General features: G+C 39.1%; 1 protein-coding gene across 12 annotated transcripts in view; it reads left to right on the plus strand.

Moving 5' to 3' along the window:
• PHF21B (PHD finger protein 21B) overlaps nucleotides 1-25,942 on the plus strand; it is a 206,859-nt gene that overhangs the window by 141,274 nt on the left and 39,643 nt on the right. For 11 of the 12 annotated variants that reach the window (XR_012155497.2, XM_073316272.2, XM_073316281.2 and 8 more), the window contains one exon: nucleotides 22,725-22,817. The exons of the other annotated variant lie outside the window; for it this stretch is intronic. Coding sequence is in view for 10 of the 11 variants with exons in the window: in XM_073316272.2 (XP_073172373.1) it covers nucleotides 22,725-22,817 (93 nt within the window). In the remaining variant the exon portion in view is untranslated. The remainder of the gene's footprint in view (nucleotides 1-22,724; nucleotides 22,818-25,942) is intronic. 12 annotated transcript variants of the gene reach the window in all.

Below are 25,942 nucleotides of genomic sequence, written 5' to 3' on the forward strand. Positions count from 1 at the left end.
TTTCTATGTCTGATTCTGATCCTCAAACCAGGAAAGGTGGAGGATAGGGGACCTTGAATGAGGGGTCTCCCATATCTTGGATGAGTACTCTAGCCACTTGGCTAAAGTTTATAAGGGAAAGCCTCCTCCTCCTCTTCCTGTGAATTCACCTGAGGGGGCCAATCCAGTAGTTGCCCTCTGAGCACCTCTGCCGGATTGAGCCTCTGCACTTGATTTAGGCAGCTGTACACCTGTCTCCCTTGGTTTGTGAATCACTCTGTGACTTAGATGAGAGAGAGGTGTCTGGGTGCCTAGGGTAAGGCAACAGTGTGCATGGTCAGAGCCAGAATTTAGATGCCTAGAGAACTTTTGCTATAAAATTTAGGCACCAGAGTGAGTTTAGGTACCTATAGGGTTAGGAGACAGCCAAGTTGGAGTTTGGTGGGTTGCAGTGGAGCCTAAATACGAGATTCAGGTACATAAGAACCTTTGTGGATCACACCATTATTCCTTAATCTAGCAGAGTTTAGGGATAATAAGTGATTTTCTTACTCTTCAGAATAAAAATAATCCTAGATGAGTGTGATATTTTTCTGCTTTAACAATGCAACAGTAAAGGGAACTATACTGCTTCATTCCAGTTGCGTTACAGATTAGTAATAACATAATCATGGGGAAGTTATTCGGGTTTTGCAGTGTCTGAAGGGAGTAATTTTAATCTTTTTTTGAAAATGAATTTGATGAAAGTTGGTGGATTGAACGCTCTAGAGATAAGTTTCTTTCTCCCCCACACAAGCTTCTCCACTCTGTTCTCTCTCAATTTCCCACCTATTGGCCTAAGCCAGTAGTTCAGCCTTCTTGCCCTTTACACTGTTATGATTATTTATTATTTCTATTACAGAAGTACCTAGAGGTTCCAACTGAGATTTATCTAAGTTATTTGGCCAATGTACAGTTTACTTATATGGCACCCATCACTACAGAATCTGAGCACCTCACAATCTTTAAGGGATTAATTATTACCAAACTCTATTACTATTATATCCCTGTTTCACAGCAGCACAGAGAGACTAGTTGTCTTGCAGAGGTCACACAGGAAGTTTGGGGCAACACGGAATTGAACCCAGATCTCCTGAGTCCCCAGCTAGCACCCTAACCACAGGAACCATCCTTTTTTTCTGGATCCTATTATGCTGGTGATACAAAACACATAGTTAGAGACAGTTACTGCACCAACAAGCTTACAATATAAATAGAGAAGGCAAGCTGGGAGGGGAATCTGAGGCACTGACAGGTGAAGTGACTTGCCCAAGGTCATACAACATAGCCACATCTCATGAATCCCAGTCTTGTGCCCTGTCTGTTGGATTATGCTGATTCTATCTGCTGAGACTGCCCACAAGGTGCTTGTTGTGATGTGGACACCATTGTCCATTAGGAACAGGACTTTGGCACTGAAATAATTTCATAGTAGTAACCCAACAGGTATCCAGTGGAAAGATGACTGGTCAGTACTGATCAGGACTGGATTCCAATCATAGAATCATAGGAGGTCATCTAGTCCAACTCCCTGCTCAAGCAGGACCAATCCCAATTAAATCATTCCAGCCATAGCTTTGTCAAACCAGGCCTTAAAAACCTCTAAGGATGGAGAGTCCAGAACATAAGAATGGCCCTACTAGGTCAGACCAAATGTCCATCTAGCCCAGTATCCTGTCTTCTGACAGTGGTCAGTGCCAGGTGCTCCAGAGGGAATGAACAGAACAGGTAATCATCAAGTGATCCATCCTCTGTTGCTCATTCCCAGCTTCTGGTAAACAGAGGCTAGGGACACCATTTCTGCCCATCCTGGCTAATAGCCATTGATGGACCTATCCTCCATGAATTTATCTAGTTCTTTTTTGAACCTTGTTATGGTCTTGGCCTTCACAACATTCTCTGGCAAGGAGTTCCACAGGTTGACTGTATGTTGTGTGAAGAAATACTTCCTTTTATTTGTTTTAAACCTGCTGCCTACTAATTTCATTTGGTGACCCCTAGTTCTTGTGTTATGAGAAGTAGTAAAGAACACTTCTTTATCTACTTTCTCTACACCAGTCATGATTTTTTTAGACCTCAATCATATCTCCCCTTAGCCGTCTCTTTTCCAAGATGAAAAGTCCCAGTCTTATTAATCTCTCCTCATATGGAAGCCTTTCCATACCCCTAATCATTTTTGTTGCCCTTTTCTGAACCTTTTCCAATTCCAATATATCTTTTTTGAGATGGGGCAACCACATCTGCACACAGTGTTCAAGATGTGGCCAAACCATGGATTTATATAGAGGCAACATGACATTTTCTGTCCTATTATCTATCCCTTTCTTAATTATTCCCAGCATTCTGTTTGCTTTTTTTGACTGCCACTGCACATTGAGTGGATGTTTTCAGCGAACTATCCACAATGACTCCAGGATCTCTTTCTTGAGTGGTAACAGCTAATTTAGACCCCATCACTGTATATGTATAGTTAGGATTATGCTTTCCAATGTGTATTACTTGGCATTTATCAACATTAAATTTCATCTTCCATTTTGTTGCCCAGTCACCCAGTTTTGAGAGATCCTTTTGTAGCTCTTCGCAGTCTGCCTGGGTCTTAACTATCTTTAGTATTTTGTATCATCTGCAGATTTTGCCACCTCACTGTTTACCCCTTTTTCCAGATCATTTATGAATATGTTGAATAGTACTGGTCCCAGAACAGACCCCTGAGGGACACCACTGTTTACCTCTCTCCATTCTGAAAACTGGCCATTTATACCTACCCTTTGTTTCCTAACATTTAACCAGTTACCAATCCATGAGAGCACCTTCCCTCTTATCCCATGTCAGCTTACTTTGCGTAAGAGCCTTTGGTGAGGGACCTTGTCAAAGGCTTTCTGAAATCTAAGTACACTATATCCACTGGATCCCCTTGGTCCACATGCTTGTTGACCCCCTCAAAGAATTCTAGTACATTGGTGAGACATGATTTCCCTTTACTAAAACCATGTTGACTCTTCCTCGACAAATTATGTTCATCTATATGTCTGACAATATTGTTCTTGATTATAGTTTCAACCAGTTTGCCCGGTACTGACGTCAGGCTTACAAGCCTGTAATTGCTGGGATCACCTCTGGAGCCCTTTTTAAAAATTGGTGTCACATTAGCTATCCTCCAGTCATCTGGTACAGAAGCTGATTTAAATGATAGGTTACAGACTACAGTTAGTAGTTCTGCAATTTCACTTTTGAGTTCCTTCAGAACTCTTAGGTGAATACCATCTGGTCCTGGTGACTTATTGCTGTTTAATTTATCAATTTGTTCCAAAACCTCCTCTAATGACACCTCAATCTGGGACAGTTCCTCAGATCTGTCACCTAAAAAGAATGGCTCAGGTTTGGGAATCTCCCTCACATCCTCAGCTGAGAAGACCGATGCAAAGAATTCTATTAGTTTCTCCGCAATTGCCTTATCGTCCTTGAATGCTCCTTTAGCACCTCTATTGTCCAGTGGCCCCCCGGTTGTTTAGCAGGCTTTCTGCTTCTGATGTACTTAAAAAAAATTGCTATTACGTTTTGAGTCTTTGGCTAACTGTTCCTCACATTCTTTTTTGGCCTTCCTAATTTTATTTTTACACTTCATTTGCCAGAGTTTATGCTCCTTTCTATTTTCCTCACTAGGATTTAACTTCCACTTTTTAAAGAATGCCTTTTTGCCTCTCACTGCTTCTTTTACTTTCTTGTTTAGCCACGCTGGCTCCTTTTTGGTTCTCTTACTATGTTTTTTTAATTTGGGGTATACATTTAAGTTGAGCCTCTATTATGGTGTCTTTAAAAAGTTTCCACACAGCTTGCAGAGATTTCACTTTTGGCACCGTACCCTTTAATTTCTGTTTAACTAACCTCCCCATTTTTGTGTAGTTCCCATTTCTGAAATTAAATGCTACAATGTTGGGCTGCTGTGGTGTTTTTCTTGCCACAGGGATATTAAATTTAATTATATTATGGTCACTATTACCAAGCGATCCAGCTATATTCACCTCTTGGACCTGATCCTGTGCTCCACTTAGGACTAAATCAAGAATTGCCTCTCCTCTGGTGGGTTCCAGGACCAGCAGCTCCAAGAAGCAGTCATGTAAGGTGTCAAGAAACTTTATCTCTGCATCCCATCCTGACGTGACATGTACCCAGTCAATATGTACATATGTACCCAGTCAATATATACCCATTATTATTATTATTGAGTTTTTTCTTTTAATAGCCATTTCACAGTGACTATCACCATCCTGGTCAGGTGGTTGGTAATATATCCCTACCACTATATTCGTATTATTAGTGCATGCAATTTCTATCCATAGAGATTCTATGGTACAGTTTGATTCATTTACTATTTTTACTTCATTTGATTTTACACTTTCTTTCACATATAATTTCACTTCCCCACCAGCACGACCTGTTCTGTCCTTCCGATATATTTTGTGCCCTGGTATTACTGATTCCTTATTATTGATTATCCTTATTCCATCAAGTTTCTGTGATGTCTATTATATCAATATCCTCATTTAATACGAGGCACCCTAGTTCACCCATTTTATTATTTAGACTTCTAGCATTGGTATATAATCACTTCAAAAACTTGTCTCCTTTTAGCTGTCTGCCATTACACAATGTAATTGAATGGGACTCGTTTTTATTTGACTGTTTCTGATCAGACCCTGCCTGTACTTTATCATTTTCCATCCTCTCATCCTCACTAGGACACAGAGATTTTCTATTTATAGATCCTCCCCTAAGGGATGTCCGAACCACCTCGCTGGGTAATCCATTTCGGTGCTTCACCACCCTCCTAGTGAAATAATTTTTCTTAATATCCAACCTAGACCTCCCCCACTGCAACTTGAGACCATTGCTCCTTGTTCTGTCATCTGCCGCCACTGAGAACAGCCTAGCTCCATCCTCTTTGGAACCCCCCTTCAGATAGTTGTCCTAGAACGGAAAGAATCAGTATCGCATCTTCAGTCCCTTGTGTCAACAGTCACCTTGATAACTTTAATGCAAATGTGTTCCCATGTCATGTTTGAGGAGCATTAAAGTAAATATAAGGGTGGGGGGTGGGAAATTACCCAATGAAACAAATGAAAAAGAACATTTGTTGTGATGTTGATCTTAAACCCTATTGAACCAGGACAAAATTCCGTAACTCCATAATTCAAATTCCTTCCCCACTGTTTTAACAGAAAGCTGAAAAGAGCATGGTGATTTAAGATAATGGATTATAGAGTACTTATGTCAGATTCTGCCTGCGTTCACATCAGCGTAAATGCAGATTAATCTGATGAAGTCAATGAATTTACTTCAGATTTACATATATGGACCTGAGGACAGGATTAGGCCCCACACCTCTGATCTATACTGTATAATTAAATGACACTTTAAAATATGTATTTTTTAATATAGCATAAGATTATATCCTTCAAGTTAATTAAACCAGTCAGCAATGCTAGTTGCTGTTGATAGGACATTTAAATGTCAGATTCAGAATAATCACTTTTGGTTCCTGACTATAAATGGCTTCCTTTTAAATACCCCAGACAGGCCTATCTGGTCAGTATATCCAAGGTGTATGGTCTTTTGCTTTTCCCAGTCTGCATTTCGAGGGTGGGGAAGGGAGAGTCCGTGATGTATTTACATAGCCCTTGGAGGACCATATCCTACAGTCTTTACTCAAGTAAAACTCCCATTAACATCAAGGATTGAATAAAGACTGATTAGGCCCAATTCTGCGTTCCATACACAGCCACAGTTCCCAGTGAAGTCAGTGGGACTTCCAGTGCACAGGGCATGCAGGAATGGACTCAGATTGTAACCAGAGAGAGGTGTTTTAATCTACAAATAACTTGAGCAAGAAAATGTAGGGAGAAATGAGCAAATTTTCTTAGTGTGTTCTTCCCAGGAAGTGTGTGTGGTATTTTTTATATATCTATATAACTAGATATATATAAAAGATCATCCACATAACAAAGTTCACAGTCTTTTGCTCAAATGCTTTGAGTTTATAGCTCATTATTGTTTTGAAAAACCTCACGGAGAGCTTTGATTTACTTTAGAAAACCAAAAAATGCTCTAAAAAGTGGTAATATACTGTAGCTGTTTCATTGTAATTGGAGGCTGTCTGTGCCTCATGTAAATTACCAGGCAAGCATTCCTGAAAATGTCAGAATTTTCAAGTTAGTTCTATTTAAAACTGTGGCGCAAGAATGGAAGGGGATGGATAGAATATTTGAGAACTGTGTGGTTCTTGGCTGAAGTGCAGTTTGTAATAATGCAAGATGATCAGGGAAAAAATAATGTCTTAGGTTTTCTAAATTACAGGATACATAAAAACATCCACTTATCCTACATGCACTATTACTTTAATAAAGGCACCACTTTAGAAAATGAAAGACTTTGGAATACTGCCAACTGTCTTAGTTCTATTTATCGTCAAAAGGTGGATTTTTTTATTATCGGTGGAGGTTGTGGGGCAGTGGAGTGATTCATATGAACTTGAATGCATGACTCCAGGCATATATTATTGGACTGCAGGCTACTTATTCATCATCTTTCAGGATGCCAATGTACATGTTGAAAGCACAAACATGATAACATTTCCTGTAGCTCTTAGAACTGCCTTGCTATGTAAAGCACTGGCAATGGGTATGGCTGTAAAGCACTGTGCTCTAACTGTATATTTGAGTGTATATTTAAATTAATTGGAAAACTATACCAGAAAATACTGCTCTTAAATTATTTTGTATAAAAATAGCGGAGAGAGAGAGAGACATTGTATGTTGTAAATACACAGTGCTGATGAATACTCAAGTAGTTTATGGAAATATCTTAGAAGTCATTCCTGACAGTAATAAAGGCAGCAATTTGATTTCATCTATGTATAATAAACTGGTTTCACACTGCAGTTAAAGTGGTGGTGATGTTATATTAATATTTATTAGCAGTTATTGATGTTAGTTCAGTTATTTTTTCTTTGTATCACAACCGTTTTATAAACTCAATTTAAATTTCTACACAATAGCCAATTAAAAATGTGTGTGTATGAGAGAATATCTGTCACCTGGTGAGAATCAGAAAAATTTCATCAATTGTAGCAAAGCTGCACACCAGTTTACACCACCGGAGGATCTAGCCCATTGCATATATTCATCCACAAGCATTCTATCGGTGTCTATGTAAGGATTATTTTCATGGTTGCCTGCTGTTTAATAATATATATTTCTATTTGTTGTTTCTATTTATCCTACATTCAGTAGCTCTTGAGGAAGAGGGATTAGGTATTGCTTACTTTCAGTGTCTTTTGTGATGTGGGCAGGATTTCTGCTTTGCTGGTCAATGTGAGTTGCAGAGACTGAACTGATATCAAATGTAACCACCCTGATTCGTCCAACTTTTTAAAAGAATCAATGACTCGTCAAATATATTTCATTTTGTGTCTGTGAAAAGGAGAGAGTGTTAGTAAGCGGCTGTGTGCTTTCTTATACTTACATACCTATTGTCTATAAAATTGCAGCAATGAGGGGAGGGAAGGACTATCTACTAATTAATTATTTTTTATCTTGGGTCTGTTCCTCTTATCTAACTGTGGGGTGTTGGGTTTACTTGCTTTTACTTTGGGGCTTGATCTTGCTCCCGTTCAAGTCACTCCTGTGCAGAGAGCAAACTTTAAATAGCACTTAAATCCTGAAGATGCAAAGGACTTGTGTTGGCCCTTTTGGACTGAGGTGAATTTCACCCTAATTGAATTAGTATTGAATTAGTATGAAAATTGAAATTCCCCTTTTAAATATGCATCAGGTACGATGTAATGTAAGGCAAGTAAAAATTCCTGAACTTTTTACAAACAGGCTTCAGTATCAGGTTTTTCAGTAAATGAGGCCAAATTCTGTAGTCCTAAATTGAGCATAACTCCTAGCTCCCTTTGATGTCAATGGAAATTATACTTGATGAAGAACTGCAGAAGTTCCCATTGAAATCAGTGGGAGTTTTACCACTGACTTCAGTGGGAGCAGGATCAGGAAGATAGGCTGCGATCCAGCAAAGCACTTAATCACATGTTTAACTTTAAGTGTGTGAGTGGTCTGCTGATTTCAATGTGATTAATCATGTGCTTAAAATTAAAGGAATGCTTAAGGGCTTTGCTGTTTTGAGATTTAGTCTCTCAGGTTATCCTAGTTTAGAGCCAGTTATGGAAAATCTTGCCTAAAGTGCTGATTTGGGACCCAATTCTTTCCCCCACTGGAAAGGAGTAAATGCCATTGACACCAATGGGAGCTATTTATTTTTGGTGAGGGGAGAATCAAAAACTTGATTATTATTTTGGGGGTTGCTTATCTGTTTGATTGTTGTTAAGACCATACCTAATTCAATTGTAGGTGAATGACAAGATCAACCTAAAATAAATGAGCACTGAAACAAATTATTTACTTTCCTTTATAGAAAGAGAGGTAATGGCTCTTAACCCTTATGTTATCTCAACTTTGAACATGTCAGTGGTCTCACTGAAGTCAGTGTGTCTACTCATGTGCTTAAAGTTAAACACATGTTTAATTGCTTTGCGGGTTGTGGCCTATGTCCTTGAAGTGCATAGATAATAAAATGGTCTTTTTCATTCTTTGGCCAAATGTTGCCTTTGGAGCTTTGCCCATTGAAGGCAAGAATCTAGCTCTGTATTCAAATTTTGAATCCTTCTTTATCTTAGGATTCATGGACCATAAGACATTCAAACATACCAACTTATTTTATAAAAGACATGAAGTTAATGGAAACCATTTGTTTTTCTTAGCAAGATCCTTATTAAACAACTTTTTCTGTAACTTCTTTTTGCTTAGCCTAGTACTTGTGTTTGCTTTTATTAAACAAAACCACAATCCAGTGTCTGTATCATGAAAATTTGCATCCATGGTGATGGATTGTGATATTACAAACACTTGATTGTTGTATTGCTTATTGAATCAAGCAACAAGAGGAGATAGCTTTAATTTTAAATGCAAGATCACTGAACTAGCAGTGATAGAAAAGATGATGCCAAAGACTACATGATAGTTGATAAAGTTCAGGTAACATATATTTTCTAAAATATTCTGTGTTTTATTTTCTAAAGTTTGCTGAAGTGTGGCAGTGGTGATTTAAATTCTCCTTACCTGCACTCTTATTATCCCTTAGTTATATAAAAAACCACTTAATCTAATGTGATCTGCATTTCTCTTTCAAGGATCAATACATTCATTAAACAAAAAGGAAAGAAACATTAAAAAGACAGCTATTCTAGCATAATAGTGATGAGAAGCCTGTAGAAGTTTGGGAGGGATGCTGGAAGGCAAAGTTTTAGAAGACCATAGGCTATAATCAATTAGAGATTGCCCAATTAGAATCCCACTACTCTGTCCAAGGTCTTACAGAGTCTTAATTCATAATGTAATATTACTGCATTTACCTTCTCTTGTAGCCCTCTTTTCAAAATACATAGCAGTGTTAAAAGTTGAAATAATTTGTATTCCATCAAACTGTGTAACTTTTAATATTTTATGTTAGCTACATTTGTTGGTATGATTAAAAAAAACCCACAACAACCACCATGAACAGATGGGACTTCTAGTGTTTTGCTTTATCTGCATTGTAAATGTGGACTTTAAAGATAAAGTAGATAATGTAGTGGCTCAAAATGTTTATGCTTTGTTCTCAAGGGTTGAAAGGTAGAAGATCAAATCCTGACTCATCTGGCCAGAGTCCAAGAATTCTTTCTGACTTGACAAATTATTACTTAGACTTGAATTATCCTGCTTCTTGATTTTCTGTCTTCTCTTTCGCTGTATGTTAATGAATTACATGTCACAATGTTTTTCACTAGTCACACATGATGGGGCAAATTCCTCTATACATCATGTGTGTACATCTGGTGTAACTCTGTTGAAGTCAAGTAGAGTTATGCTGTATTTACACCAAAGTAGTTGATAGCAGAATTTGGTCAAGGACTATGTAATCACATCACTAATACTTTTACCACCAATTTACCAGCTGACTGTAAACAGGTTTACTTGGCTGTAGCTGTAATTAGAAAATGTTATATTACAAAAAAAATCCAATTTTTAAGCATTTTCTCAATCTTATTTTCTCATTTTTCAATTTTTTTTAAAACTAAAATTGAAAAAAATAATAGAATATACAGACTTTTCAGTTTTGCAGGTGGAATAAAATTGAAAACCATGGACCATGTCCTGTCATCAGTTTTTCTGAGTAAAAGTCAATGGGATGGTATGATCCCTGACCTTAAAGTGGCACCGTCAGCTTGAAATGTCAGTTTAATAAACAAAAATTAACAATAGTTTCAGGTACTGAATCTGCTCTTAAATCCCCCTGCCAGTTACTGTGGATTTATCATCCTATTGTCCAATTAAAAATAAAAAAACACCTTTTATCTCCCCTTTTTGCAGTAGGAAACACCAATAAAATTTAGACCCAGATCCTGCAATGAGCTCTGTGCAGAAGGACCCCAGCATGAATCTATGAGGAGCCACACTGGGTATGTCTACACTCAGGGCCGGCTCCAGCTTTTTTGCTGCCCCAAGCGGTGTGGGGAAAAAAACCAAAACCCGATTGAGCTGCTGCTGAAGTGCCACCGAAATGAAAGGGAGTGAATGAAGGACCCGCCGCCGAATTGCCACCGAAGACCCGGATGTGCCATCCCAATAACTGATAGAGTTCCGCCCCTTTCTGTTGGCCGCCCCAAGCGTCTGCTTCCTTTGTTGGTAACTGGAGACGGCCCTGTCTACACTGCATCTGGGAGCAAGCCTCCCAGCTCAGGTCCACAGACTCATGCTAGTGGAGCTTGTGCTAGCATGAGCCTTGCTAGAATGTCTGTGCATCTGGGCTGGGAGGCTCGCTTCCAGATGCAGTGTAGACATACCCATTGAATTCAGTGAGGCTTTGAGGAGGTGAAGGGTTCTGTGTTTCTGGATCTCATTGCACTATTGGAGCCTAAAAAAGGAAAGTGAATGACTGACCATACAGGAAGATTACTATCTGTCTAGTCTGATCTAATTCACAAAATAAATACACTGAAAACAGAGAAAATATTTTCTCCTAATCTCCTTCAGTTATAGCAAATTTAGGTTCTTGATTCTGTGAACACTTAAGCACTTGCTTAACGTTACATATATAAATAGTCCCACTGAAGTCAATGGGACTACTTATGTGTAAAGTTACTCATGTGCACAAGAGTTTGTAGGACTGGGACCTAACTGAATATGCTGTAAAGCATGGGCTAGGCAGGGACATATGGAATAAGGCTAGCTTTTTATGTAAAACCCAGAGCAACTTCAAGGTCTAGCCCAGGCATCATTATTTGAGGAAAACTTTCAGTTGAAATTAGTAGTAGTTTGTCTTGAGTGAGGAATGCATGATGAGACCTTGGTGTTGATTTTGAAATTAGATCCCCAAAAAAGCAGAAATTATAGTCACGTTTTATACTAAGGATACATTTATAAATAGTTTAGAAATTATTCTATAGTAGTGAATATAATTAAATAATTTATAAATGCTTATGTAATAAGTATGTTACAGACATTAATATGTGGTAGAGGTGGCTACAAGTGTGTCAATAGAAGGTATGGTTCTAAGCCACTTACTGACCTATTAGACTCTACCAGTTGATTAACCATTTATTGAAACATCTATTAATAATGTATTAAACCTTTATAAATAAAAACCCTTAATATAAAGTGTGACCAAAATTATTTGCTATAGTGGTGACTCAGTAGCAATTGCTATAGTTAAGGTTGCAAAATGGTTTCCATTATATCCCCTCTTCACAGGATTCACTGGTCCTTCAGCATTCAGAGAAGGAATCCTTTTGTGTTGAGAATGCCCCAGTGCTAGTCCCTGGAAAGATATCCTAATACACCTGCCTGTTCTGTAGGGGTTTATCTAGGACCAGCAGGAGTTAAACAAATGAATTTGTTTTGGCAGGTGGACCTTGTTAACCTGTCAGCTAGGAATCATTAAAGCCGACCTTGCCCAGGTAGTAGAGAAAGGGGATGATGCTGTATTTTGGACTTCTTACATTTTTCTTATAACTGCTGCAGTTAAATGGTGGGTCTGGGAGCTGACATAGAGGAGCCTGTGGTGGGTTTTATGTTTTGTTTGGGTTGTTCTGCTAATGGCCTAAAATAAATGCAGTAGGTTAGGAAGTACAGTAGGAGAGACTTACTTTTTCTTCCTTATTAGCCAGGGGGTTTCTTGCTTTTGTCCCTGGGACAACTGGGAAACTGAGGCTCCATTATGCCCATTTTCACATGCTTATAACTCTGAAATGAATTTTATTTTATTTTGTGGTGAAGCATGCTTGCTCCCTGCACAAAGCTCCACAATCTTGCAGCCCCATTTTTGCTGAGCTCTCATTCAGTTAATTTAACTAGATCTGGAGTTAAATTCTGCAGAGTTTATAAGCTTTTAAAGCTAACTGGCTCTGCAGTAATGAAATTCACTTCTTTAAAGAAAAAGTAAGTACACTAAGGCTACGTCTACACTTCCCGCCAGATCGGCGGGTAGTGATCGATCTATCGCAGATCGATTTATCGCATCTAATGTAGACGCGATAAATCGATCCCCGATCGCTCTGCTATCGACTCCGGAACTCCACCAGGGCGAGAGGTGGAAGTGGAGTCGACGGGGGAGCAGCGGCTGTTGATCCCGTGCCGCGAGGACGCGAAGTAAGTGATTCTAATTTGATCTAAGATACGTCGACTTCAGCTACACTATTCTTGTAGCTGAAGGTGCATATATTAGATCGATTTCCCCCCCCCCCCCCCGGTGTAGACCAGGCCTCAATAACTATTACTTCAGTGTTGTTGGACAGTTGCAATCAGAGACTGGAAATACAAAAGTTAAGGATTCAACAGTAACGTAATTCAGCCAAATTGTACCAAAGCAGTCTGCTGTATTTTGTTGTTGTGGTTAACTGGGTGGCTTAGTATATTACTGGATATTTTGTAAAAGCGATTTTTCTATGAAGCATAGAGGATGTGTTGCATTACGAAATTAACTTTGCTTTGGGAAACTTTAATTTCTGTGTTTCCTGAACTTTGGTAATTTTAATGCTGCAATTTTAACGTTTTTCACATCTATAGGTATAGGATATAGTTTAGGCTACTTCCCATTGCTCCATCCCAAGACTCTTGTGTTTATGTTCCCAATCTCCAGAATGGATGGGGAATGGCTAATGAAAACCCAAAGCAGGGGGCTGCACATGTAACTTTAAGCCACTTTTGTGCCTGTCCTGTGGTTGTCTGGCCAATGGGTGGTATAAATTAGAGCAGTGGTTTTCAAACTGGGTTACACAAGCGCTCATCAGTAGTGTTGGACAACGCACTTTATTTAGTAAGATTTGGCAATCTAAACCTAGCTATATTAGGACCCTTTCTCAAATGGGGGTATGTGTAGACTACATTATTTGGAAAGGGATACGCAACCTAAAAAGTTTGAAAACCACTGAATTAGAGCAACCTGAAGGCTCTTTTTATTTATGGTTGCTGGCAACAGCCCTCTTGGGCTATACCTGTGGATGGAGATATACAGGACATAAAGAAGCTTTGACTACAGCCCCTTCCCCTAGTGACTCCCCTGGCCAGTGGTGGCAGAGGGGAAATGGTGGCATAGGAGCTACTATAGAGTCTGTCCTACACCCCAGATTCAACTATGCAGGGCTAAGCTGTCTCTGGAGATGGATTGTAGGGCAAAATCAGGTCCACTATACATACTGTATATGTGTGTTTCCTTATTTCAAAACAGTTGCCACAAAATCTGTGAACAAAGAGGAAATAATCTGAGGCCATTATTCATTAAAAAACTGGAACAGTTTAGTAGTTAAACAGCAAATCTCTTAGGAATCAGCTGAGCAAGAGACTGTAGGTGTGATCACAGCTGCTGCATGTTGTACTTGCAACTCAGTGAGACTGCATTCATTTGCTCAGGAAGTGGAGACTTAGTTAATTAAGTTTGATTTCTGTGCAAAGCTTCAAATTGCAGACCAAATATGTGCAGGATAATGTGGTTCAGTATAGCCAAATATGAGGTTAGTAGTCGGGGTCCTGCTTAATTTCTTTGAGCAAAGCGTTAGCTCATTCCCTTTAATGACATCAGTCCTTCCTCTTAAAAGAGAAGGACTAAACAGTAAACGACTTCATGGAGAGTTTAAGTTTAATAGGCGAGAGGGAAGCAGTGGTTTAATACAGATGTGGTATAATCATCTACTCCTGAAATAAAAGGCATCCTTTGTGACTGTGAAACCCAAGAAGCTTATGGACCTTTCTTTGCATCTCTCCTTTGACAGAATGCTGTCTACAATTCTTGGCCCACATGCTGCATTCCTGGGGAAAAGTTTAGGCAGGGCTAAAACTGATAAGAGAGTTCTTTGAGTTTCTGCCTTATTCTTTCCTTAGAAAGGGAGATGTGGGGAGGTAGGAAGGAAAATTAAAGGGTGTGGCCTACAAATCCTGAGGATCCAAGAGGAAGGCAGAAGACAACTTTACAGATCCCAGGTAACTCCTCAGGATGGTCTAGTAGACCCTCCATGCTGGTCTCCTGAGTCCCAGCCTTCTGAGTTTTGCTGCCATTGGCTAACACGCCTCCAACCCCCCCACCTCCCCCCACACACACTGCATTTATTTAGCCTGTGCCCTAAACTTCCCATTCCATGCGTGAGAAGTCAGATGAAGGTAGGGAATTATTGCTGATCTCCCTACCAGCAGCAACTAAGGGCCTCTCCCACCCGTGGCTCCATATACCCTCCCAAAGCTTCAGGAGCCCTGACTCCACAGAACTGGTATAATGTGTGGATATCTATAGTGTCTAGAAAAATGTAAGCATTCAGGAGAACCAATATTGCCTTCCCTGCCCCTTTGCAGGTTAGAGAAATTTTCTGACACATTTTGCTCCCCTCTGCCGCTCGTATTTTTGTGATCCATGAAATCCCAAGAGCATTTCCTATCTTTTTTTTTTAATTCTTCAAACTACAAAATAATGCAATAGGGCGGTGGTGCTGGAACAATATTTATAGTGGAGGTGCCGAAGGCGGAAACCATGTATTTGGGTTGTTATTACTACTTCAAGTCAGGTGGTGCGACAGCACCCCTAGTTCCAGCAATAGGGCACACTGAGCCTCTGAGTAAACATATGTATCACAACAAATACAAACATATTTACAAGATTGTGAATTCAATTTGTGAGAGAGCATGACCTACCAAAATGCTGATGTGAGATAAAACAAAAAGGGAAAACAGCAATTATTTCTAGGCTTCTAAAAAAAAAAATGGACCAGTTTCTTAAATTTCTGTGAAGTCCCAGTCAAACTACAGTCCATATACCAAATATACACTAAATATCTTTATGGTTGCTGAAAAGAAAGAAAATATATTTGTGTGTATGCCACACAGAGAACTTAAATATGTTGTTTTTACTGATGGAGGGTATGAAAAAATAATTGCTATTCAAGTGTTTATGGTAACGGAGTATAGTAGCAAGCTTAGAAACAATGAGCGATCATTGAAGTCAGGTGTAGCAAATTTTAAGTCAAATGAACTCCAAGGTTGCATTTAATACTTGGCATTTATATAAAGCAAGCTCAAGGTTGAATGTTGCATTCAAGTTGTAAAATGAATGCAGAATGGGTAAAAAACCTGCAATTACTTCAGTGAATATCCATTCAGGTTAAGAATTTTCATCTTTGCTGTTGCCATAGCAATCGGTTCCCCTGTCACTACCACATTAAAAATCCATTCTGTAAAACTGTTGTCGCCAATATTGAACATATAACAGACAAAAACATTTTTAAAAAATAGCTCTAGGTGTCTTGTTTGCGACAGGAAGCAGGAGTAGATCTTAGAGATGAATATGTACTTTTAAAAAAAGATTAGTGATACTATAATATATTGTAGGAACACAGCATTTTTGCTGCAGTATTGAACTCAGTATGAAATAGTTTGAAAATAATATAAAAAGGTAGTGTCAGTAGAGCTCAAATATTAAATTATTTTCCTAAAATATAACAATCCCAAATGCTATAGAATTAAATATGTTTTTATTGATGCACTGTAGCAAAGGGCTTTGAAAAGTAAATGGTCATTAACTTTGTTAGTGAATGGGCCTAATTCTTTTCTTGCACCGACGTAACTGTTGATTTCAGTGGTGTTATTTACCCTTGTATAATTCTGGATTTAGAAGAGAATCATGCCCACTAATAATTATACACTTGGGACCTGATCCTATGTTTTTCTTACACCCAAAACTCCCTTCAAAATCAACAACAGTTGTGCTTCTACAATGAATGCAGGATCAGCCCCATAGTTTTAATAATGGATCCAAATATCACAATTAATAGTTAGAGATGGTTCCATGAATAAGTGTTTCCCAAACTGAGTAAAACCTGAAGCCTCTTTTAATAATATATGTATTTAAAACTTTACAATATAATGGTTGTACCATTTAGCATGGAAATAAAGAAGTTTGTGCTGATCATAGCAGTGTTTAAGTCGCAGACCTAAAAGCCTACACAGTAGTGTAAACAGAGTTCTAATAGACCACACAGTGGATATCTGGGGTGAAAACATGCTCCTGGTGCTTAATCTGATCATCCACATTGGAGGTCTGTGCACTGCTTGGCTGCCACCAGGCTGCTTGTCCTCTTGTTTCATCTTATTTTGTTCAGCCTTTGTTCATCTCTCTGATTCCTTTCTCCCCTCCCTTGTGTAGCTTCCCTTTTCATATTTTTTGTCTTTCACTTGTCCTTTCCTCTCTGCTTACATCTCCCAAGCTTTTGAGAATGGATTGCTTTGAGAAAGTAATTTGTTTAGAACAAGAGCAGCAGTGGAAATGAAAGCGTTGCAACTATTTGCTAAATTATCTCAGTTGTATTAGATTAAAAACAAGATGACTTGTTTTCAAACTTTTCTTGGAAACTTCTCCTAGTCCTTTTCCATGCACATTCTTTGGTTACATAGGAGCAACTGGATTTTTGTTGTTGTTTTTTAAGTCAGTTGTGTCCTACTGTGGCTTTTTTGAGTTGTCATTTTATTACTGAGTGAGCTCTACTTAATTTAGGGACCCGTGCATAAGCTCCTTTCAGTACTCTCTTTGGCTGCTTACATTCCTTAATACCTCTTTAAAGCCTGCTGGTAGGTGTCATTTACCCAGGATATAGAGGCTGCAGAAGGTCACCAACTCAATGGACTTGCTGTGGTTCCTCTGTATGGGCAACTGTGGACTGGTCATGCAAGGAGACCCTCCCTGAAAGCCAGAAAGCTGGACTCTGTTCTGTGTAGGACACCACCGGGGGGGTTTGAAGCAGGCTGGAGATGTGACCATAGGATCTGTGACCATGTGTATCCATTAACATCAGTATATGGGAGACATACGGTTTGAGGTTCCATTTCACCCCAGGGTCTAGGATAGTGATTGTGGGTCCACCCTGTGCCCTATGTATAGGCTAGGGTGATGAATTCCCATGCACAAAAGCCTATGATAAGTGCTACTCAGTATAAGGGTTGCCATATCAGGAAATATTTGTGAAAGGTAAGTTAGTTTGTCTGTATTTAAAAGTTTCTCTCAATAAAAAAGACCCTAAATCTGGCTTAAACCTGTAATATCAAATCAAAAGAATTCAGGTAAGATGAATAAGGATTCTTAACCTTCTCTCCATTACCAGCTCCCTTCACATACTAGAAGTATATAGCAGTGTAGGTATTTCAGGGGGTCACCAGAAACCCTCACAGACTGCAGATAAAGGAGAGATTTGAAGTTATCTTCGACTTTTATGGTCCTTTTTTATTAAAATGCTTAGAGCTGTAAATGTAGTAATAAGAAACTCATTTATCGTGACAAAAGTGCTGCTATAAACTATTCTGCACTCATAAAATAACCTTTTAAATTATTGTTTCTGCTGGTATCGATAAATTCATACAAAGTGCTTAAAGGTCAGGCATTGCCAGAAAAATGTCTTTTCAGCTTGTTAATTAAAGGTTTATAAGAATGTGCACCAGCTTGCTCTTTTGACAAATGGAGGGGGGAAGAAGCCCAAAATGGAAGAAAGGGATAGAATGGCAGCAATGAGAGACAAGAGGCTAAGCCCAACCTACGCTCACCATGGAACGTATGGGTTGCTTGTGAGATAGCTGGTATCTCTGAAGGGGAAAAACAAGTTATCCACATTTGTGGAGAGGAGGATCTTGATTACAGTCCTCAAGGAGACAATGTGGTCGAATATTTTTAGCTGAGAGCAAGGGACCTGATTCACCACTCTTACTCCAGGTCTGCACCAAGTTACGTTACTGAGAAACAGGAATAATCTAAAGATGAACCACATCGCCGCATATCTCAGCTCTCACTCCTAAACCTCAGTACTTCCATAAGAACTGTGACCAAAATCTCCCCCTTTTGTTTTTGTATCCCCCAATCAGCATGGAGGCATTGTTTCAGGTAGCTAGAGTTTGATTCACGACTTTGCTATTCCAGTTTAAAAGGTGTTCAACATGGAACTGGAGTAACACCTGAGGTGAATGAGGCTTTGGGATTAGAACAGGGGTGGGCAAACTTTTTGGCCCGATACCTAACTGTGCCTCTGACCTTCAGTTCTTGCATGACAGAATGGAGATGATAATACTAACCCACCTTAGCAAAGGGGTTTGAGATTCTTAGCTGAAAGGCACTACAAATAAGTGCAAAGTATTTATTCTTTATTATTCATGTACTTCTGCTAATGTGCTGACTTGAATTATTTTAATTGTCCAGACAAAGAGAGATAAATAGTAAGCAAACAGCACAAATAGTGAGAAGTAAATTGTATTTTTTAAAATTGTCTCAATTTTTTGTATTCCTTGATGCTATAAGAAATATATATAAGAACATTTTGGATTTTTCTTCCACCTTCCACGTGTGAGATTTACCCTGGCAATGTCCCTTTAAATATTTAAAACAGAAGTTCTTTAATATCAAAAAGTTGGTAAACCCTAAGCTGCATCTCTTGTACTGAAAATTTCATAACAGAAGAGTGCCATAATTTGTTTTCATTCATTTGAGAGGTAGCAGCAGTACTCTGAGCTTCTTCAGGGAAATAAATCTAGAGCATTTTTTGAGAGTGTAGGTGACAGGACTAATGATAGCTTCATTTGAAAACACAGCCAAAATGTGTCATCCGTGGATATCAGAGCAATGAACTAAGAATATAGTACAAAGTAGCTTCTGGAGTTCCCCCTTTCTCCTCCCATCCCCGTACCACTTTTGACTCAATCTTCCTTGTTGTAAATGTATCAGAACTGCTACTATAATGCATACATAAGTTAAGATGAGGTCCTTTCTCGGAGGAATATGATTAGAGGAAAACTCTAATTTTTGTTACAAGTTTGTTTGTTTTTAAGATCATATATTTAAAGAAGTGCAAGAAAGAGCTTTTCAATATGGAATTTTGTTTACAGTATCTTACTTGTTGACAAGTATTTCTTAAATGACTTCTGTTTAATTGGACTCCTTGTTTCATGTTCAATTCCCAATCCTTTCATTAGCAACACTTTTTATTCTAATCTGGGATGCACTGTTGTGCAGTCTGAAAACCCTTTTGTTGTGTGTTTACTGTGTGTTTTCAGTATATGTAACTGCACATCTAAAATTAGTTGACAGTGAAAGATGCAACCACTTTGACTCCAGTTCAGAGAAGTGGGGGACTTTTTATATTAACTCACTAGTAGAGGGTGTGTGTACATCGTGGAATTTCTTCATCTTTACTGTAAATGCTAGAACAGTCATGAGCAAGATTTTTGGTGGAGAGGGTGCAGGTCGGCTGCCCTGCACCTTCTGTCATCATTCACACGGGGGTAAAGTGGGTGTAAAATCAAAAGGGTAGTGTTTAACCCTTTGCATTGCTTTGCAGTGGTGTAAATGACTCAGGGTTCAGACCACTGAATAATCAGACTCAGTTGTTGAGGAATGGGTTCCTTTTTAACTTGTCTATTTAATGCTCACAGAAGGTGCTACATTAACACTGTTGGGAAAGGAAATCCCCTGACCACAGAGTGTGCAGCATGGACAGCAGCAGTGCCAGCTTTCCTTTGCCACCCTGCTAATGTACTACACTGTAGCCAATGTACTACCTGCAATGTAGCACTCTTTCTGCCCTTAAGCCGTCTGGTGAGACTACCAGCAAGAGTGCCTTTTGTAATGAGAATGCTTCACCAAGAGAAACTGAACAGAGACCACTAACTCATTTTACCCAGGCTGCTGAATAGCCAATAGGGTTCAATAATTTTTGACCAATGACTTGAAGAGAAACGTTCTGTGGTCTAAGATAAATTGTGAATGTCCAGCTGTTTCTAGGTTACTATTTGGGCATTGTAACAAGGTGGTTCATAGTTGGAATCCAGCCAACCCTGATTACAGAATGTGTCACACCTGAGAGAGGGCCAGGTGATTGCCCTCTAAAGAGCAGCAGGAGGCTATAATAAAGGGGGGAAGCACAGGAAAGTGTAGAGGGACACAGGGAGTGTGAAGGACTCCTGCAGGGAAGACCCTGAAACCAAGGGTATGTCTACACTGCAATAAAAAAATGGTGGCACCAAATCTCAGAGCCCAAGTCAGCTGACTCAGGCTCATGGGAGGAGGAGCTGGGAGGACAGACTATAAGAAGAGACTGGGACAAAAGAAGAGCTCTGGCTGTAAGAGAAGACACCAGAGCTGAGTGTGGACTGTTGTGTGGGGATAGACTTTATTTTGAGACCCTGAGGATTATTAAAAACTGTGTGTTATTAAACCAGCTGCAGGCTGGGGGGTTTGTTATCTCCCTGAAAGCCTTTAGGAAGGTCTTAAGAGGCTTGCAAGAGAGGCTTAAAGGGCCAAGATGCCTGCAGAGTGACCCCTGACCACAGTGGGGTCATCAGTAAATGACCACCCTGCTACAGGCACATTATACTACAGAAGGAACCTCATTATTCTAACTACAGAGAAGATTGGAGTGGAGGGAGAACCTGAATCGTATGGGAGTAGCTACTTTAAACTATCTCCTCCGTTCTTGGTTGTTTGAAATGTTGTATGTTCTTTTTCATTTTCACCTTAGAGAGCAGAAGGGCTGGGCTCGCTCATTCCCAGTTTATACTGGCATAAAGGAAGGAGCTGAGTCCCCAGCAATGGTAAAAGGTGGCTACAATTTTCCTTTTTCCCCAGGGCCTGCAGGAGACCAACACCACACACCAAAAGTGCCTAGCACTGGTTGGGTAAGGAGGCTGAAGGAGGTGGTGATTCAGATAATCCACAATACAGCCTCTCCTTGTGAGCCTCCAATGGTGCTGCTGTGTGTAATCGATGTGGGATTACTACAGTGAAAACACTGCCTGATCTTTCCCCTTCTGATGCAAAGGTCTTCACTTGCACATGGAGGTGCAACTTACTCCCACTGCTACAAGGAGATGTAAACTCAGCTCACTGTGTTTCTCTCAAGGCACCATTGAAGCCTGCCATGCTGTTTTTCAGAGGGACATTACTGGGTAGTACTCAAAAAGAACTTGTTCTTGCAGAAATATTGAGAGAGAGAGAGAGAGAGAGAGAGAGAGAGAGAGAGAGCACTACAGAAACACTGACTCTGCAAAGACAAACTGGTGAACTCCACTGGTCTGTAGGACTCAACCACTCCCAGTGCAAGTTCTAATCTTTTCTGAATAGAGAAAACCCCCACTTTTTTGTAGGGTTAGGAGAGCAGAAGAATGAATCAAAACAAATTTCAGAGGGAGGGGTGTTTCTAATCTCTCATCACAGAAATTTATGTTGCTCTCCAGCGTACTGATAACCAACTGCAATCTCAAAGCATAAAGAAAATAACTGGGTATCAAGTATCACCTCAGTTACCCAATATGTCTGAAGTAAAGCTCATATAGGTTAAAATGAAGGCTTTGTTTATATGAAGAGTCAGGTCTTTTTTAAATGTTGGAAACAATTGTAACACAAATAAGAGAAGAATGTATAGGTAGAGTAAGTTTGAGTAGTGGCAACTGACATGTGGACTCAAAACGAGTGTATCCTGTAGCAGTTTTAGATTACTGATACACTATTGTACCTCCAGAGGTTGCATTCTGCTTTTGGATTTGATGGGACTGTAACAGATCAGCATATACCAAATTTCATATTTATGGTAAAAATAAAATATACTCTTTAAACTCACTGAACTTTTAAAGGTAGCTTGGCAACGTGTAAAGTAACATCTTTAAACCCCACTTTTTGAAAAACGAGGGCAGCATGCATCTCTTTTCCTTGGATCACTTTTGAAAACATGCTACTGCACAAACAAACCTTGAACTTGACAGGGCACTAAAATACCTTTAAAATAACTAGGATGGTATGCATTACAAGACAAATCCTTCATACTCAGTATTGCAAAATGTTCTACAAAGACAATAGATCATAATTAAGAACGCTTTTAAGAGAAGATTAAAGAGGTGAAACAATTCTCTGTCTCAGAAGCAGGGAGGGAGAGAGAGTTCCAAATGGACTGAAATGCTACAGTGTGCTACTCCCAACTACGGAGAGTTAATACAGAGAAGAATAACAAACACAGGGAATAGTTGGGTAGGTTTCAGTCTGTCTGTGGAGAGTTTTGAGAGCTCCATTGTTTCAAACCCTGTTCAACTATTTTCTTCTGACAGGCTTTGGGAACTATCACTACAGTGCCCATTAAAGTTCCTCAGGTCAGCTCCTTGCAGAGGTTGGCAGGACAAGGACCAGCAGTGCTACCTCAGGTAACAATACTATTTCAATTTTTTTGTGGAATTATTTGAACTGAACTCCAAATCTGATATTTAATTAGTCTTTTATGTGCCTCTTTGGTGTCCAGCCCTGTTACAGCTAACACATTCAGTTGACTGAATAAAAACTGAACCTGTAAATTACTAACATCTTGGCTTCAGTGCTGGTTAAGCAACATGGTTGTGATTTCCCTAGCTGAAAAAAAACCCCACTCGTTTTCTTCTAGGAGTGTGTGATGATGGCTGGGGGAAGGAGAAACACTGGGGTGAAAACAGTGAAAGACCCCAAGAAAACGGAAAAGTAAAATGAGCAATAAATATGCTATACAAAATGAATCTCAAACCTGAAAAGATGCCTACATTGTCCTAAATGAAAAGCTTACAACTCTGTAAATAAAATAAAGGATCAGGGCTGGATTTCCAATTAGACACAGTAGGCACATGCCATGGGGCACTGGCATTCTAGAGGTATCTTACCTCTCTAAAACTGTGTGCAATATGAAGGTCAGCTGTAGGCGGTGGGAGATGGGTTGGGGGCTGAAGATGCTGTGCCTAGGGGTGCATAAATTGTAAATCCAGCCCTGCAAAAGATACAACTAGAGAGATTCTGAATCTATGAACTAGTTAGACCTGTTGTTTCTGGCCTTAGAGACCCATACACTTAAAGCAAGTAAATTAGTTAATCGAACCTAGCCAGTTACAGAGTTTTCACGGAACAAGCCCAGATATGATGAGAACACTTTATTGATATTGAACTGGCTGGACAAGAATGAAAATCTTTTCAAAATTGACAGAATTCTCAACTCAACTGTCCAGGCTTCTTTGATTTCCCCCTCTTCCCTGCAACTTTCTGTCATTTTAATTGACTGATTTGTGACACAATTAATCTCCTTCACAAAAAACGTTTGGAGTAGAGATCCAGATCTTCTGTTTAACATTCTAGAACAGAAGGAAGGAACAGGACTACATTACATCAGTCACATTTCGGCCTTTTCTTCTGGTGCTGGGTTCAACCCATGATCCAACCTATTTGGAAATCGGTCATGCTGGCTAAGTAATAGGCAGGTTCCATAGTAGCTCCTGAATTGTTCTTTGATTTTTTTTCCTTATGTGGTTTGAATTCATTATTACATCAAACGAGATTTCCATTGAGATTCTGATAGTACTTTTCAGCCTGCTGATCAGTCATGTCCTTCTGAAACCTTCAGTTGCTTTTACTAAGTTTTTTTTTACTAAGTTAGTGCCTCTCTTTAGAATCCCTCATTATGTAAGATGCTTGTTTTATTTGTAAAATGCTTGCTTGATTTTGATAAAATTCCTCTTCATGCTCATTGGAAATTTCAGCATACTTATGGTAGTTGGATGCAAATGCAGATATTCATTCTCAGGTGTCATTATGAAGCTGCTACAGTAAATCTCATTTTCAGACAATCAACTAGGAGGCTATGGGTGGCAGCAGAATTTTTGAATTTTCACGGTGTGCTTTACTTTCTCTTAAATAGTGTTCAGAACACACAGATTTAGAATGATTGCATCTGAAATTCTTCCATCTTTTTAATTGTATTATTGTTGTCTGAGCAAATGGCAAAGACCTCCATTGGATGTCATCTTCAGCAAGTTGCTTACAATATTCAGCAGTTTTCTTTTCAGATACAGACTAAACAGCAGTAAGTGGAAATGCATTTTTCCCTCTGTAGCCATTAGCGGGTCATTTCTCATGTCTGAGCAATCATGTAACATTAATATCAGCGTTGGTTCTTTTAATTCTTTTCTATTGTTTCTTCACGTGCATTTAGTAGTAGATCTGTAAGTTAAAGTCTGTCTGGAGGAATAGATTGAGGACATAGCACTTCAATTGTTTCTTCACATTGTTCAGTTTGTGGAAGGCATAAAAGAAGGTTATAGTTTCCTTATCAAGTTTAAGTTTGCTTTTTACTTTTATGGCATAATCACATACTCATTTTTGCCATTTTGGGGTGTCAAAGATGAACAGAGATTGTTAATGTATGAAGATGTTGTTGAAGAGCTGCTGGAAAACCTGTATCAGGGACTTAAATGTATATTACGGTGACAGTGATGGCATCACACATGTCACACTGCTAAGGTCATCAGTGTTCTGTTCTTCTTAAGGAGACAAACTGTCATTCAGTTCTACATTTGATCTTGAAGAATTAGAAAAAGCTGTTTTTCTGCATTTTTCTGAGAGGAGCATGAATCCTTTGTATCTTGTCACTTAACTATTCTTGACAATATTAATAGTTTACTTTTGAAGAATTATGAGTTTTCATTAGTTCAGTCCATTCAGTTTTCTACCACTGCTTTTGACTTCAGGCGTGTTGAGTCAGACATTCATACATTGATGTTTTATAATCACTGAACAACAATCACCTGTTCTGCAGTATTAATCATCAGCTTTCACACTTACTATAGTTAGAATGAGAAACGGGCACATAGTGAATTCATCATTGTGAAAACTAAAGACTGCAAATCAAGATGAGCTAGCCAGGTCTATATAGAACCACATTATCAGATCCCCTACTCATCTTTTGACAGTTTCTAATTCTCCTTCTTCAAGCCATGCCCTTCTCTCCAGCCAGCAACAATTCTGTCCATCCCCCACTCTCCTTAGGCTTACAGGCAGTTCCATAACTTTGTTTCCTAACCGTCATAAAAATAACCTTGACATTTTCAAAACTTCCCTTTTCATTCACAAGTAGAAAGATTAGGCTGGGGTAGTCAATATTATAAATTCATTGTACAATACAAACAGTGTTTTTTCCTTAGGCCTTCACTAACACTAAAAGCAAGCCTCTTTGGCAGAGCTCTTATATTTTGCTTTTGTTACAAACAAGTGTGGAAATTTCTTCTATAATTTAGGATGTCAGGAATTTTAATCCCCCCTACACCCCCCTTATTCCTCATTTCATATCTTGTTAGGGATTTCCAGTTAAATGACATGCACTCCTTCATTAAACTGAACTCTTTGTTCTATTCTAGAAACACAGGTTGGGTTTATTTAAAACAAAATACAAAAAAAAAAATCTTTTTCTTGTGTTCTTTACAGCACGTAGCAAAGTGGAGTCCCTGAGTGCATGGGCGGCACGTATTAGAGGCTTGGG

Source organism: Lepidochelys kempii, chromosome 1, assembly GCF_965140285.1.
Source record: "Lepidochelys kempii isolate rLepKem1 chromosome 1, rLepKem1.hap1, whole genome shotgun sequence".
NCBI classification, from domain to species: Eukaryota; Metazoa; Chordata; order Testudines; family Cheloniidae; genus Lepidochelys; species Lepidochelys kempii.